The 15,088-nt window shown below is 46.2% G+C and overlaps 2 protein-coding genes across 2 annotated transcripts in view; both read right to left on the reverse strand.

The window, feature by feature from the left end:
• LOC146989269 (protein NLRC3-like) overlaps window positions 1-14,848 on the reverse strand; it is a 37,887-nt gene extending 23,039 nt beyond the window's left edge. The window contains exons 1-2 of the mRNA XM_085773179.1: window positions 14,733-14,848; window positions 14,129-14,584 (exon numbers count right to left, since the gene is read on the reverse strand). Of these exons, the coding sequence (XP_085629305.1) occupies window positions 14,129-14,375 (247 nt within the window). The 5' untranslated portion in view covers window positions 14,376-14,584; window positions 14,733-14,848. The remainder of the gene's footprint in view (window positions 1-14,128; window positions 14,585-14,732) is intronic.
• Window positions 1,236-13,839, reverse strand: LOC146989270 (tripartite motif-containing protein 14-like). The gene is made up of 5 exons (XM_085775297.1): window positions 13,829-13,839; window positions 11,908-12,081; window positions 10,711-10,884; window positions 2,505-2,551; window positions 1,236-2,352 (listed from the first exon to the last, which is right to left on the reverse strand). The coding sequence occupies exons 1-5, from the start codon at window positions 13,837-13,839 to the stop codon at window positions 1,715-1,717; spliced, it is 1,044 nt and encodes a 347-aa protein (XP_085631423.1). The 3' UTR covers window positions 1,236-1,714.
• Window positions 14,849-15,088: the final 240 nt, after the last annotated feature.

Consider the following 15,088-nt stretch of genomic DNA (forward strand, 5'->3'; position numbering starts at 1 on the left):
TTTTTTTTTACTTTTTATTTTGTTAATGTCAATGACATTAGCACAACTAGATGAGACCAGCAACATGAATAAAGAGCATGTTGTTGAGCCATAATATATTTAGCCTGCATCTAGAGTTTCTGAGATGGTTGTGCTGAGTTTTATTTTACTTTTCTTTTCTTTGTTCCGCTTGGCGTTGTGGCTCCGTTCCTTGTTGACTCAACTAGCAGACCTTGTGTTGTGCTAGTTGGTTCTTGTTCTTTAATCCGTTGGTAGGCACTCGCGTCGCTGCCAAGGGTTGCTCCAGTGTAGGCGTCTGCCTTGTGCAGGCCTCACGGAGGTTGGAGAGCTATAGCAGTAGCTCCAGGTGAGGAGCTGAGAGGAGCGGCAGCTCCTTCTGAAGAGCGGGCAAGAGAAGAGTGCGAAAAGGAAAAGCACTTATCCTTTTATATGGCCTGTGACCTCACAGGTCCTGGGGCCATACCTGACCAATGGGGGGGCAGTAGTGGAGGTTTCACACCTAGGTGCGAAGAGGTGAAGGATTGAGTTCCATGGTTTTCCTTTGTCTGAGAGACAAAGAAGCCATGCGGCCTTGTCCTCCATTTTGACTGGGCTGAGTCCATAGACTGTAAAAAGAATGGACGTAGCACCGTGACGTCACCCATTGGTTTTGGTGAGTCTGTTTTGTGCCGCTACTACGGGGGTTTGAACTGCGCCATGTTGGATTTGACTTGCCATATTTGGAGCGGTGCGGCCGTTAGCCGGCCGAGAGCCCGCCCACTGGCCTCGAAGCAGTGGTCTCCGGACCTGTCACTCAACGTTTCCGCGCCCTAATTGGCCAGAATTTTAACCTAATAACAGTAAAACAGTAGAGTTTAAAAAAAATTCACCCCCCTCAGAGTGTGTGCGGGGGTAGAAACTATCGGTTGAGACCAAAAAACGTTCTGACACCAGGCTTTTAACATGTTTACTGAGGACGTAAAGTCGGCGATTTTAACATGGAGGTCTATGGAGAATGCTCCCTTCCGGTACCAGCCCCCAGAGGAAGCCGGGGGGATTGCAGTTTTTTGAACGCGGAAGTGAGCTTCACTTCTCAGACCGACAACTGCCCCCTTGGCTGAGTCCCAACACTATGAAACACGATATTTACAGAAAAGGGCTTAAACTCATCCCAAGACTACAGGCCAGTTATTGTCAATACATGCACACATGTTGCTCAGCCAGATTCACATCACACTGCAAGTCCTCCCTAACATTTGCAATAGCATCCAGAAAACCGAATATGTGAGAAAAGTTTTTTTTGTTTTTGCTGTTTTATTGTATTGTGTTTATTATGTTTGAATGGAGTGTACTGAAATGGTGCTGAAGATTTGAAGCTTTGAAATGTGCCAAGCATTCTCCCAGTCCTCAAGAAGTGTCCTGTTCTTGTCTTCATATTTGCGCTTAGCTTTGCATTTAGCTATTTTGACGGTGCTCAGGTAGAGGTTCGATTTTCACATGTTGAACTCTTTTTATACAAAGTAGCCAAACACCAGGCTGAAGAAAGAGGAACAGCAGAGGTTCTGACGCTCTGGCTAGAGCGAGCGAGAGCCGTATTTCTTTAAATTTTTTATTTACTGTAAGTTGGAGAGCCACATTCTTATTGGCCAAGAGCCGCATGCGGCTTGCGAGCCGCGGGTTAGCCACCCCTGCTTTTCAGCATCACCCACAAATGTTCAGAAGGACTCTGATACATTCAACACAGACTCACTGAGGAACCAGGACTGGACATGAAGAGTCCAAACCCAGGATAAAGAGGTTGAGTGAAGGTGGTGTTGAAGGTGTAGATGTGGATCAGTGAGTCAGAGGAGACTCTGTAGAAGGACAGAGAGCCAGCAGGACAGTCCACATACACTGCTACTCTGTTAGAGACAGAGGAGGAGGAGGAGGAGGAGGAGGAGGAGGAGAAGGACATGATGGAGAAGAAGGAGGAGGAGGAGATGATGGAGGAGAAGAAGGAGGAGGAGGAGGAGAAGAAGGAGGAAGAGGAGGTGATCTTTGTTGATCTGTTATTGTGCCAGATGTAGTAACCATCATCAGAGCATCTCAGACTCCAGGACTGATCGTTCCCTCCAAACCAACAGTCATCACTGTCTCCTTTCCTTCTGATTCCTCTGTAACTCACTGATATAAAAACGTCTCCTCTGCACTCAACCTCCCAGTAACAACGACCAGTCAGACCAGTTGAACACAGCAGCTGAGGCCACTGGTCAAATCTGTCTGTATGATCAGGATATGACTGATGCTCCTCCACACATGTCGCCTTCCTGTTGTTGTCAGACAGTTTGATCTTTGTGTGCACTGTGTTTGTGTCGATTGTGAGTCGACAGGAATCTGATGGAGAGAACAAGACACAGCTGCAGTTATTGATCATGTGATCAGTTATTGACAGTTTGATGACGACTCATGAGGTCAGTGATGTGACAGTGTGAAGATGGTTGAATGTGCTGCTTTGTTTCCATGAATCAAAGTAAAAACAGACTTACACTTCCTCAGACCTGGTGTCAAGAATCGGACTCCAGCAGGCTCCACCCTGAAAGGAGGAGGGGTGTCAGAGCAGCACGTTCTCTGTTAGCATGCACACATGGACATTACATGGCTCTCACACACACACTGTTTTATCACTGTGTTCACATGGAGGCTGGTATGTCTGGATGAACATAGAGCACAGAGAAGAAGGAGCTGGAGTCTTTATCTAGTGATGATACAGAGCAGGAGGAGACGAGGAGGAAACACTTCATCATGTGTTTTCTCCATGTGATGTCACTTCAGTGTAAGACACACACTTTCACTCTCTGACTCTCAAGCTGCACAAACACACGTCACAGCGAAGAAGATGAAGACACAACAGGTGGAGCTGACCAGCCCAGATATCCCACAATGCACCAGGAAAGGAAGCTGCAACACACTGACTCACTGAGATCAGTCACATCATGTGGAACAAAGCAGCCGTCCTCAGGACCAGTCCTGAGCTCCATCAAACCTGTCCACACATTTTTACTGGACTTGAAGTCAGAGTCCAGAGGAAGCAGAGAAACTGTAGAGCAGAGAGAACCAGGCTCAGCTCAGAGCACATGGACTCAGACAGGAAGTGAAGCTCCAGCTGCTGAAGACATTAAGGAGCCACTTTGTGGCTTCATCTGATCTGGAGTCAGACGTGTTTGAGCAGCGCACACCGTCCCGACGGCATGGGCAGGCATCGGCGGGCTGTGCCCACCCACAGAGTCAGCCGTGCCTGCCCTGGACTGGAAGCTGTTTATTTTATTTGGGTTTTGGTTTTTACTTCTGTTGTGCTCTAGCACAACTAAAGAGAAAGTGTAATTATGTCTCGCACGGGGAAACCATTTAATGTTGTGCTCTAACACAATTTATAGGTAATTTATTAAGAATATTTAGATGCCTCACAAAGGGGGCACCATTTATGTTGGGGTTATACCAACTTATAAGAAAAGTGTTATTAAGAGGGTTATTGGCTATCAAATTAGTAAAATATCAATACCAAAATATTAATAATTACTACAAAAATTATTAATGGGATTTAATTTTATTAAATCCACCTCGGGGCACCAGACAGCCAATGTACCAAAGTCAGTCTCATAAGGGTGTGCTAACTATTAATATAGAACCTTGTTTAATGATTAAATTAATAATTATAAACAAATTAACATTATTAATAGCTGCAAAGTTGAAGGATTTAGAAGTTCTACTGCGTAGAGGTTGGCATACTCACTATTGTACAACATTAACAGACGAGTAAAGTTTCAAGGAAGTTTATTGGACACATCTAGAAAATGGAATAACAAAACATGAAACTAAGACAAGCTACATACACTATGTACACGTGTGTGTGTGTGTGTGTGTGTGTGTGTGTGTGTGTTGGTGAGAGCGTATGGCTATGTGTCGGTGACCATGTGTCTGTGAGGTGTGAAGTGTGATCTCAGACAATGGGAAAGATGGAGGATGGTTGCTTTGTCCTGAGACAAAGGGGTTTACAACCAAATGGCCTCCAAGATGGCCTCTAAGACCAACCCCATGTGATGTGGGGGAGGTGAACAAAGGTGTGTCCTTTGTTCAACGCTCAAGTTGCATGTTAAACATAGGTTAACTAAATATGAGACTATAGCTGACAACAACAAAGCAACAACAACAAAGCTCAAGTATTTAAACTGATTTCAATCAATACATACATTGGCATGGTTGAAGTACTCTATGCTTAGTCAAGGTGCAAGGTAAGCTAACTAGACCCAGTTACGTTACCAAGTCACGTGAGGGTGAGAAGTTCCCGGTGCTGGTGGGGATTCCTGCGGTTGCAGGTTTTGCTGGTCCTGTTGTGGTAGTCAAGTCCAGTGATTGTGTCTTTGTCCAGTGAACTGCAGCCGTCCTGGCTGTGTAGTTTGAGTTGCGTTGAGGAGAGTCCTTCTCCTTGCAGAGTTGGTTGGTTGTTCTGCTTGGCGTTGTGGCTCCGTTCCTTGTTGACTCAACTAGCAGACCTTATGTCGTGCTAGTTGGTTCTGTTCTTTAATCCGTTGGTAGGCACTCGCGTCGCTGCCAAGGGATGCTCCAGTGTAGGCATCTGCCTTGTGCAGGCCTCACAGAGGTTGGAGAGCTATAGCAGTAGCTCCAGGTGAGGAGCTGAGTGAGAGGAGCGGCAGCTCCTTCTGAAGAGCGGGCAAGAGAAGAGGGCGAAGAGAGAGAGAAGAGAAGGGCACTTCTCCTTTTATATGGCCTGTGACCTCACCGGTCCTGGGGCCATACCTGACCAATGGTGGGTCAGTAGTGGAGGTTTCACACCTAGGTGTGAAGAGGTGAAGGACGCTGGGAGGCTGAGTTCAGAGGGTTTCCTTTGTTTGGGAGACAAAGGAGGCCATGTAGTCTTGTCCTCCATTTTGACTGGGCTGAGTCCCAACATCCCCCCTTTGGTCTCAGGATCCCACGTGATGTGTGATCCTGTGAGCACCATAGTCCATAGTCCATTCAAAATGTCTGGGCAGTTCACAAACCAACTGGGCATTTGGTTTCTATCTATCCTGACTAAGCATAGACAGACTACAGAACAAAATCCACTTACATACAGAATGAAACATAACACACAACAAATAACATCTTCTAGTTATTCATAAGTGTAAGTGATGCTATGGTGAGAAGGGGTGTGGCACCTGGAATGACATGTCATTATAGGTGTCTAACAGTGAATGCCATTAATAAGATACTGCAGAGGAGTCGATCCAAGATTACTTGCAGAAATCACAGTGATGGCTGAATCAAATCAGAATTTGCTGCTGTTGCTAACAAAACCATGCTGAGCTCTAACTGTAAGGAAATCAAGGAATCCTGCACTAGTACTTGTTTGACTGTCTGTGGTGTGAGGAGGAAGCTCTGGAGCTTTTGTGTCTTTGGTGTTTCCTCACACCTGGCTCAGGGCTGTAACGCTCCTGGTAGCTGGAGACAGAGAGGCATTCAGAAGAACTGTCACTATCTGAAAGGTGCTGACCATGTTCTTCACTGTGGTCAGAGATGCTATCATCTGATTGGTCATAGTTTTGGGCCACAATTTCATCATAAGGCTTCCTACAGCTTCTACTGTGTGAATGCCTATCTCTATGCGGCTGGTGGACACGGCGGTTGCGCTCAGTGTCTGGACGTGGCCGGCTGTCACCCCCCTTTGGCGTGTTGCGAGGGTGAGGTCTTGAGCGTGCAGGTCTGTGTGACACATGGGTGTTTGAGCTGCTGGGCTCAGTTGTTTGCCCCTGTGTTTTGGAAGAGACGAGAGTTTCCCAGGCAACCTGTGTCATCTTCCTTACTTCCTGCGTGGTGGGCTTACCATTATGTGTCATGAGTGTGACGTGAGTGCGTATAGAGGGGTGAAGGTTTTTCACAAACAGGGACCTGAAAGTGGTGCTTTCCTCCAAGCCTGGGGCGCTCTTTCCTTGAAAATACGCATATCTGAAACGTCTGAAAAAGTTTCTGGGATGCTCAAGACGGGAGTGTTTAATTTGAGAAGCTGCAACTATTCCTGAGATCTCATCAGCAGGGGAAGAAAATTCATCTAGCAGTGCTTGACAAAGATCATGGTAGTTGTCTCTTACTCTGGGAGGAAGTGACTGCATGAACTTGTGAACAGCTTTTGAGCTGGTTTTCCACACAAGTTTGACTTTCTCCCTGTGGGTCGCGCTTGGTAAGTCAACTAGGCTGTTGTCTAGTTCACTGAAGTAATCATTGATGTTCTGATCACCATTGTCGGGATCAAACGGCTCAATGTCTTTAGCTATGAACTCAAGCACTTCAAGGCGGGGGCACTGGGTGGTCCTGTCGGATGAAGGCGAGACTAAGCTATCCTGGACATCTACCGCCTGTGCTCTGGGTCTTACAGGTGGGAAGACAGGGACTGAACACCTGTCATCACTCTCCTGGTGCTGCAGGGAAGAGGGTGGACAGTTCGGAGATGTTCTAGTCCCCCCTCTGGAGGGATGAGCACAGGTGAAAGCCTGATTAAGTGGCTGAGGAGAACAAGATGCACTATACATGCTAGATACTACACTACATGTCTCCTCACTATCTACATCAGGAAGATGGGAAGTCAAGTGGCTGTTACCTCGACACCTTAGTGGAGGTTGGGGAGCTGACTTAGTTCCCAAGGACTTAAGGTCAGGTGGGGAATGTTCCCATCTGCATGGAGAAGGAGTTAACCTTTCTCCAAGGGAGGAGTGTGAATCAGAGTAACCTGAATCACTTTGTCTGAAAGACTGTGGAGAGTCAGAGCGTTCTGACCTAAGTTTAAACAACTCCTCCTTCTGTGAGCAGAGATCTAACTCTGCTGAGTGCAAATTTTCTAGGTAACGTAAAGCTTTCTGGTTTGCTGTCTTCACTTCTTGAAGTAGACTAGCATTTTGCACTCTGAGGGACTCTACCTCTTGTTCCAGAGCTGCTTTGGTCTGAGCTGAAAGACTGGCCTGTCTGTGGAGGATCAGAAGCATGCATTTTAACAATGGGCCCTTGGATGCTGTCTGAGCATCACACCTGTCATTAAGTAGCAAGTCCAATTCTTTCCTACACTCACTGAGATTCAACTTGTTGATGAGTTCAGAGTAGCCGGGGTTTAGGCTCTGAGCCAGGGAAGACATGAACTGCTCTACACAGGGGTTCTCCATTGCTACTCTGGGAGATGAGATTAAGTAAAATCTAAGAAACCTTTAAAACGAAGCAATTTGGTTTGCAGTGGTGTTGCGTGGCAGACACCTTGTAGTGTAGCTTTGGCTATGCACTACTCAAGTGGTTTCTTACAGTAACTCAAGCTGGGAGTGACAGCGAGGTACAAAACTTCACAGGGCTGGCAGCACACTGTGGCTCTATCTTCAAGCTCTATTCTTAATCAGGTTGAAATGCATGGCAGTGACAACCGGTACAAGCTCTCTAGGTTACACAGGGCCGGCGGCACGCTGTGTCTTAAAGTTAAGGGTAAAGGGGAGCACTTAGCTAAACAACCAATTTTGACAGTTCAAACAAAGTAGCATTGAATATGTGGTATTCAAATGCGGGACAGGAATTCTTAACGTTCTCACAGAGAAGACTCAACTGGAAAGACTAGCAACAGTCGCAAATTCTTGATGCAGCACAATGGGCTTAATTCTCAAAAGAGTTTTAGCAAAACTCAGGAATAAATCAAAATTCAGCACAATTCACTTTCTGCATGTAAAGTCAGATGTCTACTCGTGTAGCAGACTCGCTCTGTTGAATGTGAACTTTTGGTTAATTCAGTTTTGGATTTCACTTTCAGTAATGTCCAAAATTTTGCTCAAAATTAATATTGTACAAATGTGAATAAATGCCAACAGTACACAGCCTCGGACGGGGCACCATTTATGTTGTGCTCTAGCACAACTAAAGAGAAAGTGTAATTATGTCTCGCACGGGGAAACCATTTAATGTTGTGCTCTAACACAACTTATAGGTAATTTATTAAGATTATTTAGATGCCTCACACGGGGCACCATTTATGTTGTGCTCTAGCACAACTAAAGAGAAAGTGTAATTATGTCTCGCACGGGGAAACCATTTAATGTTGTGCTCTAACACAATTTATAGGTAATTTATTAAGAATATTTAGATGCCTCACAAAGGGGGCACCATTTATGTTGGGGTTATACCAACTTATAAGAAAAGTGTTATTAAGAGGGTTATTGGCTATCAAATTAGTAAAATATCAATACCAAAATATTAATAATTACTACAAAAATTATTAATGGGATTTAATTTTATTAAATCCACCTCGGGGCACCAGACAGCCAATGTACCAAAGTCAGTCTCATAAGGGTGTGCTAACTATTAATATAGAACCTTGTTTAATGATTAAATTAATAATTATAAACAAATTAACATTATTAATAGCTGCAAAGTTGAAGGATTTAGAAGTTCTACTGCGTAGAGGTTGGCATACTCACTATTGTACAACATTAACAGACGAGTAAAGTTTCAAGGAAGTTTATTGGACACATCTAGAAAATGGAATAACAAAACATGAAACTAAGACAAGCTACATACACTATGTACACGTGTGTGTGTGTGTGTGTGTGTGTGTGTGTGTGTTGGTGAGAGCGTATGGCTATGTGTCGGTGACCATGTGTCTGTGAGGTGTGAAGTGTGATCTCAGACAATGGGAAAGATGGAGGATGGTTGCTTTGTCCTGAGACAAAGGGGTTTACAACCAAATGGCCTCCAAGATGGCCTCTAAGACCAACCCCATGTGATGTGGGGGAGGTGAACAAAGGTGTGTCCTTTGTTCAACGCTCAAGTTGCATGTTAAACATAGGTTAACTAAATATGAGACTATAGCTGACAACAACAAAGCAACAACAACAAAGCTCAAGTATTTAAACTGATTTCAATCAATACATACATTGGCATGGTTGAAGTACTCTATGCTTAGTCAAGGTGCAAGGTAAGCTAACTAGACCCAGTTACGTTACCAAGTCACGTGAGGGTGAGAAGTTCCCGGTGCTGGTGGGGATTCCTGCGGTTGCAGGTTTTGCTGGTCCTGTTGTGGTAGTCAAGTCCAGTGATTGTGTCTTTGTCCAGTGAACTGCAGCCGTCCTGGCTGTGTAGTTTGAGTTGCGTTGAGGAGAGTCCTTCTCCTTGCAGAGTTGGTTGGTTGTTCTGCTTGGCGTTGTGGCTCCGTTCCTTGTTGACTCAACTAGCAGACCTTATGTCGTGCTAGTTGGTTCTGTTCTTTAATCCGTTGGTAGGCACTCGCGTCGCTGCCAAGGGATGCTCCAGTGTAGGCATCTGCCTTGTGCAGGCCTCACAGAGGTTGGAGAGCTATAGCAGTAGCTCCAGGTGAGGAGCTGAGTGAGAGGAGCGGCAGCTCCTTCTGAAGAGCGGGCAAGAGAAGAGGGCGAAGAGAGAGAGAAGAGAAGGGCACTTCTCCTTTTATATGGCCTGTGACCTCACCGGTCCTGGGGCCATACCTGACCAATGGTGGGTCAGTAGTGGAGGTTTCACACCTAGGTGTGAAGAGGTGAAGGACGCTGGGAGGCTGAGTTCAGAGGGTTTCCTTTGTTTGGGAGAAAAAGGAGGCCATGTAGTCTTGTCCTCCATTTTGACTGGGCTGAGTCCCAACACTTCGGAGTGGCCAACTCTCTATCAATCCTATCTCGATTAGCGACGGTGACCGCTTAGGTGCTCGTCGTAGGATCTCAACTCTGATTGGTGTGCGAGCACACAGCCCAAAGCCTACTAGCCCATCATCACTGCAGCACTGACTGAATCTCTGAGGTCTTACTCATCAAGCCTGTAACGGGCCGACCCGCGGTTGTTGAAGAAAAAAAAAAAAAGGACTCATTTTTCGCGCGAACACGCGTGGCACAAACTAGCGCGTCCACACCGGTCGGGTTGGGCCGTCCATGCTCACTTAACCCAAAAGAACAGCTAGACAGCCCAGTCCAGAGAGCAACAAAGAGGAACAGAGAGAAACAGCAGAGTAACAGGTGTGTGTGTGTGTGTGTGTGTGTGTGTGTGTGTGTACCTGCTGTAAAAGATAGGCTAATTCTATAATCATAGAAGGTTGAAAATCTCAGGACATGTCTGCTCCAATTATTCAGCAGTATAAAGCTAAAGCATGTGTGGGCCTCCTGTCATATCAATATCTGTCAGTAGCTACAACTATCAAAATAGAGATGAGAATAGGGCAGAAGTGTGGAAGAAGACAGTGTGACCTGAAAGAGGAACATGGTGAAGCAGAGGAAACAGGGCCCGTCACTGGCCGGTCCAGGCCAAAAGATTAAAAAAATTAGTTTTGTTTTTGCTCTCCAGCCACAGCTCCACACTAGACCAGTTCTGAGTTCAGTTTCATACACTTCAGCCATTCTTGCAATTACAATGAAAGGAACCTCAGTCAGTACATCACCCCCCCCCCCCACAGTGGTTTAGTTTGCAACTATGGTGTGTGTGTGTGAGAGAGTGAGTGAGTGAGTGAGTGAGTGAGTGAGTGAGTGAGTGAGTGAGTGAATGGGTGACGGGGCCGCCACGAATAAATGAATGTATGGGAAACACTGCCTACACCACCTCTGGATATGGTCTGAGTGATGGGATCTGATGTCATCAATGCATTGATCACCTGAGACAGATGTTAATACCAGGTGTGAACAGGGCCATAGAAAATGTTCCAGCTCCTCCTCCTCTATCAGACTCTATCCATACCTGAGAGAGTCCAGTCTCCAGTCTGGATCCTCCAGTCCAGCAGACAGCAGCTTCACTCCTGAGGCTCCTGGATGATTGTAGCTCAGGTCCAGCTCTCTCAGATGGGAGGGGTTGGAGCTCAGAGCTGAGGCCAGAGAAGCACAGCCTTCCTCTGTGATCAGACATCCTGACAGACTGAACACACACACACAGGAAACCACTGTCAACACCTGGAGGTGTGTCCAAGTTAGGGCTGCACGATATATCGTTTTACATCGTACATTGCGATGTGCGCATGCGCGATAGTCACATCGCAGGATGCGCGATGTTTTCTCTCTCTCTTTTTCAACATTTCAACTTTTATTTCGCTTCAGAAAAGCTCTGAACCAGCTCCTTGCGCCGCACTCTCTCTCTCTCTTTCTCTCCCCCTCACTTGACTGAGCAGGAGCCTGGCAGCGGCATCGCCCCTCCTCCCCATGCGCACACTCAGGGAAAGCAGCATGTTCACTAGGTGTTCACAACGGACTTTTTCTCCCGTAAAAGCGCGTCTGTGGTTGTTTCTCACCCTGTGTTAGGTGCGGTGGCGCGCATCCAGCTGAACAGAGCCCGTTGCCCGCATCATGAAGGTGTAACGTAACGTGTTGCGCGCTGCTTGTTTACAAGTATCCGCCTGTCAGTCACAGAGCAGCAGCCGCTTCACCCTCTGAGGTCGGCATCATCGCTAGTGATGCCAGAGGTTTTGTTGTACTCTTTTGCGTCTATTTCCAAAACGGAAAATGATAACGACATAATTCTTTTTTTATTAAAACCGGGACACTTCAGGCTTTACGCCGATCCCATCGGTGTGTCTATAAAAGCCATAGATCCATGGTAGAAGCCGAGCAGTCAAGCCGGTAAGATCGGGTGTCCAATAGGAGACCCCGGTGCCGTCACGTGACGAGCTGTGAGCGGTCACATGATCAGCCAAAGATCGTTTATTTACATCAAGATGCATCTTGCTCTGTTGATGGATGATCAATACTATGAGGAAATCTCCCATAAATCCTGACCCTAATCTCATTAAAAAAATATAACTATTCGATTGTAATTATTTTTTAATATCGCAATATACTATCGCGGAAAATTACAGTAAATGAAAAAATCGCAATGTCATTTTTTTCCAAAATCGTGCAGCCCTAGTCCAAGTGTCATCATATAAACAGCTGGATGGATCCTCACCTGAGAGTCTCCAGTCTACAGTGTGGACTCTCCAGTCCACCAGACAGCAGCTTTACTCCTGAGTCCTGCAGGTTGTTGTTACTCAGGTCCAGGTGTCTCAGACTAGAGGACTGGCAGCTGAGGACTGAGGACAGAGCTTCACAGCTTGTCTCTGAGAGGTCACAGCTGTCCAGTCTGAAGAGATGGTCAGGAGGAATTAAAGAAGACAGGAGTTTATTGTCTATCCTGTTGAAAGACACAAGTGTTTTTATATAATGATGAATAAATCCAACTATCTCTACACTTACAGAGCTTTGTTAGAGGCTTTGACCACTGGCAGCAGTCTCAGAAGAGCATCCTCTGAAGCAGAGTATTTCTTCAGGTCAAACTCATCCAGATCTTCTTCTGATGACAGTAAGATGAAGACCAGAGCCGACCATTGAGCAGGAGACAGATAAACTGTGGAGAGACGTCCTGATCTCAGGTACCGTTGGATCTCCTCCACTAGAGAACGATCATTCAGTTCATTCAGACAGTGGAACAGGTTGATGCTTTTCTCTGCAGAGGGAGTCTCTTCAATATTCTTCTTGATGTACTGAACTGTTTTCTGATTGGACAATGAGTCACTTCCTGTCTGGGTCATCAGACCTCGTAGGAGAGTCTGATTGGTCTCCAGTGAAAGACCCAGGAGGAAGCGAAGGAACAAGTCCAGGTGTCCATTTGGACTCTGTAAGGCCTCGTCCACAGCGCTCTGGTAGAAGTTTGTCTCTGCAGATTTGACTCCTGTTGTTTCAGTCTTCTTGGAGGTTTTTTGTTGTTGTGACATCAGGTTGAGTCCAGAGTTGATGAAGGTCAGATGGACATGAAGAGCAGCCAGGAACTCCTGAACACTCAGATGGACGAAGCAGAACACTTTGTCCTGATACAGGCCTCTCTCCTCTTTAAAGATCTGTGTGAACACTCCTGAGTACACTGAGGCTGCTCTGATATCGATGCCACACTCTGTCAGGTCTGATTCATAGAAGATCAGGTTTCCTTTCTGCAGCTGCTCAAAAGCCAGTTTTCCCAGAGTCTCAATCATCTTCCTGTTCTCTGGACTCCAGTGTGGATCTGTCTCAGCTCCTCCATCGTATTTGACCGTCTTCACTTTGGACTGAACCACCAGGAAGTGGATATACATATCAGTCAGGGTCTTGGGCAGCTCTCCTCTCCTTCTGGTCTTCAACAGCTCCTCCAGAACTGTAGCAGAGATCCAGCAGAAGACTGGGATGTGGCACATGATGTGGAGGCTTCGTGATGTCTTGATGTGGGAGATGATCTCTCTGGCCTGCTTCTCATCTCTGAACCTCTTCCTGAAGTACTCCTCCTTCTGTGGGTCAGTGAACCCTCTGACCTCTGTCACCATGTCAACACAGTAAGGAGGGATCTGATTGGCTGCTGCAGGTCGTGTGGTTATCCAGAGGCGAGCAGAGGGAAGCAGGTTCCCCCTGATGAGGTTGGTCAGCAGCACGTTCACTGAGGTCGTCTCTGTCACATCAGTCAGGATCTTGGTGTTGTGGAAGTCCAGAGGAAGTCGACACTCGTCCAGACCGTCAAAGATGAAGACGACCTGGAACTGATCAAAGCTGCAGATTCCTGCTTCTTTGGTTCCAGAGAAGAAGTGATGAACAAGTTCCACCAAGCTGAACTCTCTGTCTTTCAGCACATTCAGCTCTCTGAAGGTGAAGGGAAATGTGAAGAGTATGTCCTGGTTGTCTTTGTCTTCAGCCCAGTCCAGAGTGAACTTCTGTGTTAAGACTGTTTTCCCAATGCCAGCCACTCCCTTTGTCATCACTGTTCTGATTGGTCGGTCTCTTCCAGGTGGGGCTTTAAAGATGTCTTCTTGTCTGATGGTTGTTTCTGGTCTGTCTGGTTTCCTGAACGCTGATTCAATCTGTCTGACCTCATGTTCATCATTGACCTCTCCAGCCCCTCCCTCTGTGATGTAGAGCTCTGTGTAGATCTGGTTCAGAAGGGTTGGGTTTCCTGCTTTAGAGATCCCCTCAAACACACACTGGAACTTCTTCCTCAGGGAAGATTTGAGTTTACGTCCACAAACTGGAGCAACAGATTCTGAATGAAAACACAAGAAAAAATATCAATAAGTTAATATAACATTTTAATTCATGATTCCCTCCATGTGTTGATGTCAGTGAACGTCTCATTTGTCCATCATGTTGAATCTTTAGAGAAATCCTCTTACTCCTCTGCAGATGCTCAGCCAGCTCCTCCTGCTTCATCCTCCTCAGGAAGTTCACTGTGATCTTCAGTAATGCCTCTCTGATGCTCCTCCTCTGCTCTTCATCCTCACTGTCCAACACCTGCTCATCCTCCCTCTGACTCTCTAAGCATTCTGGGTAATCTGGACTCAGAGATTTGTGGATCTCCTTCAGCTCAATTTTGATGTTCTCTTCCAGCAGCTGGAACAGAAACTCTATGAGTGACAGCATCAAACTAAAACCATGGAGCCAAACATCAGATCCATGTTGGACAGACTGACAATCCACTGGTGTCAAAGTGCAGCATGGAGATGATTGTGAACACAACAGATGTAACAACAGCTGTTGGACATGTACCTACCATAAATATGGAGTCCAGGTGTGATTGATGCTGCTGGGCAGACTGACCACTGGGAACCTCTGAGCTCTCCTGGTCCACTCTGTGGAGGAATCAGTGTCAAGTCAACATCAGGACAGAGAGATAATACAAGATGGACTTTATATGTCCCCAGGATGTTCACAACAGACAGAGACACTTTGGTTTCAGACCTGGTCCAACAACACGTCTCACTGTCAGTTACAGCTTACATCTGATCAGCTGATCCACGTCCTCCACTAAAGTTAACGGGTAAGTCCTTTGAGTCGTTGCTCTTTAAAGACAGACAGCTGGGTTCAGGAGAGTCTGGTCTCTGCTGCTGGATCCTGAAACAACAACACAACTGATAAATGTGCATGTTGGAGAAAAACAGATGAAAAATGTCTTCAATCTTTTCATAAACACAACAACGACTTTTAGGGAGAAAAGTATTTCTGACTGTTTTAAATTCTGACCTTTGACCTGTGGTCTGGTTCTGATGTTCCCCACACAGAGTGGTTTTAGATCAGGGGTGTCAAACTCAAATACGCAATGGGCCAACATTTAAAAATTGGTACAAGTCGAGGGC

Source organism: Trachurus japonicus, chromosome 4, assembly GCF_045865225.1.
Source record: "Trachurus japonicus isolate A0001 chromosome 4, Traja_1.0".
In the NCBI taxonomy this organism is placed as follows: Eukaryota; Metazoa; Chordata; class Actinopteri; order Carangiformes; family Carangidae; genus Trachurus; species Trachurus japonicus.

What these genes read in the sequence shown, in the direction of transcription:
- LOC146989270 (XM_085775297.1), bottom strand. An exon ending in TGTAGACTGGAGACTCTCAG is followed by an intron (nt 10,885 to 11,907) that starts GTGAGGATCCAT and finishes GTGTGTGTTCAG; the next exon opens with TCTGTCAGGATGTCTGATCA. An exon ending in GACACCAGGTCTGAGGAAGT is followed by an intron (nt 2,353 to 2,504) that starts GTAAGTCTGTTT and finishes TCTCTCCATCAG; the next exon opens with ATTCCTGTCGACTCACAATC.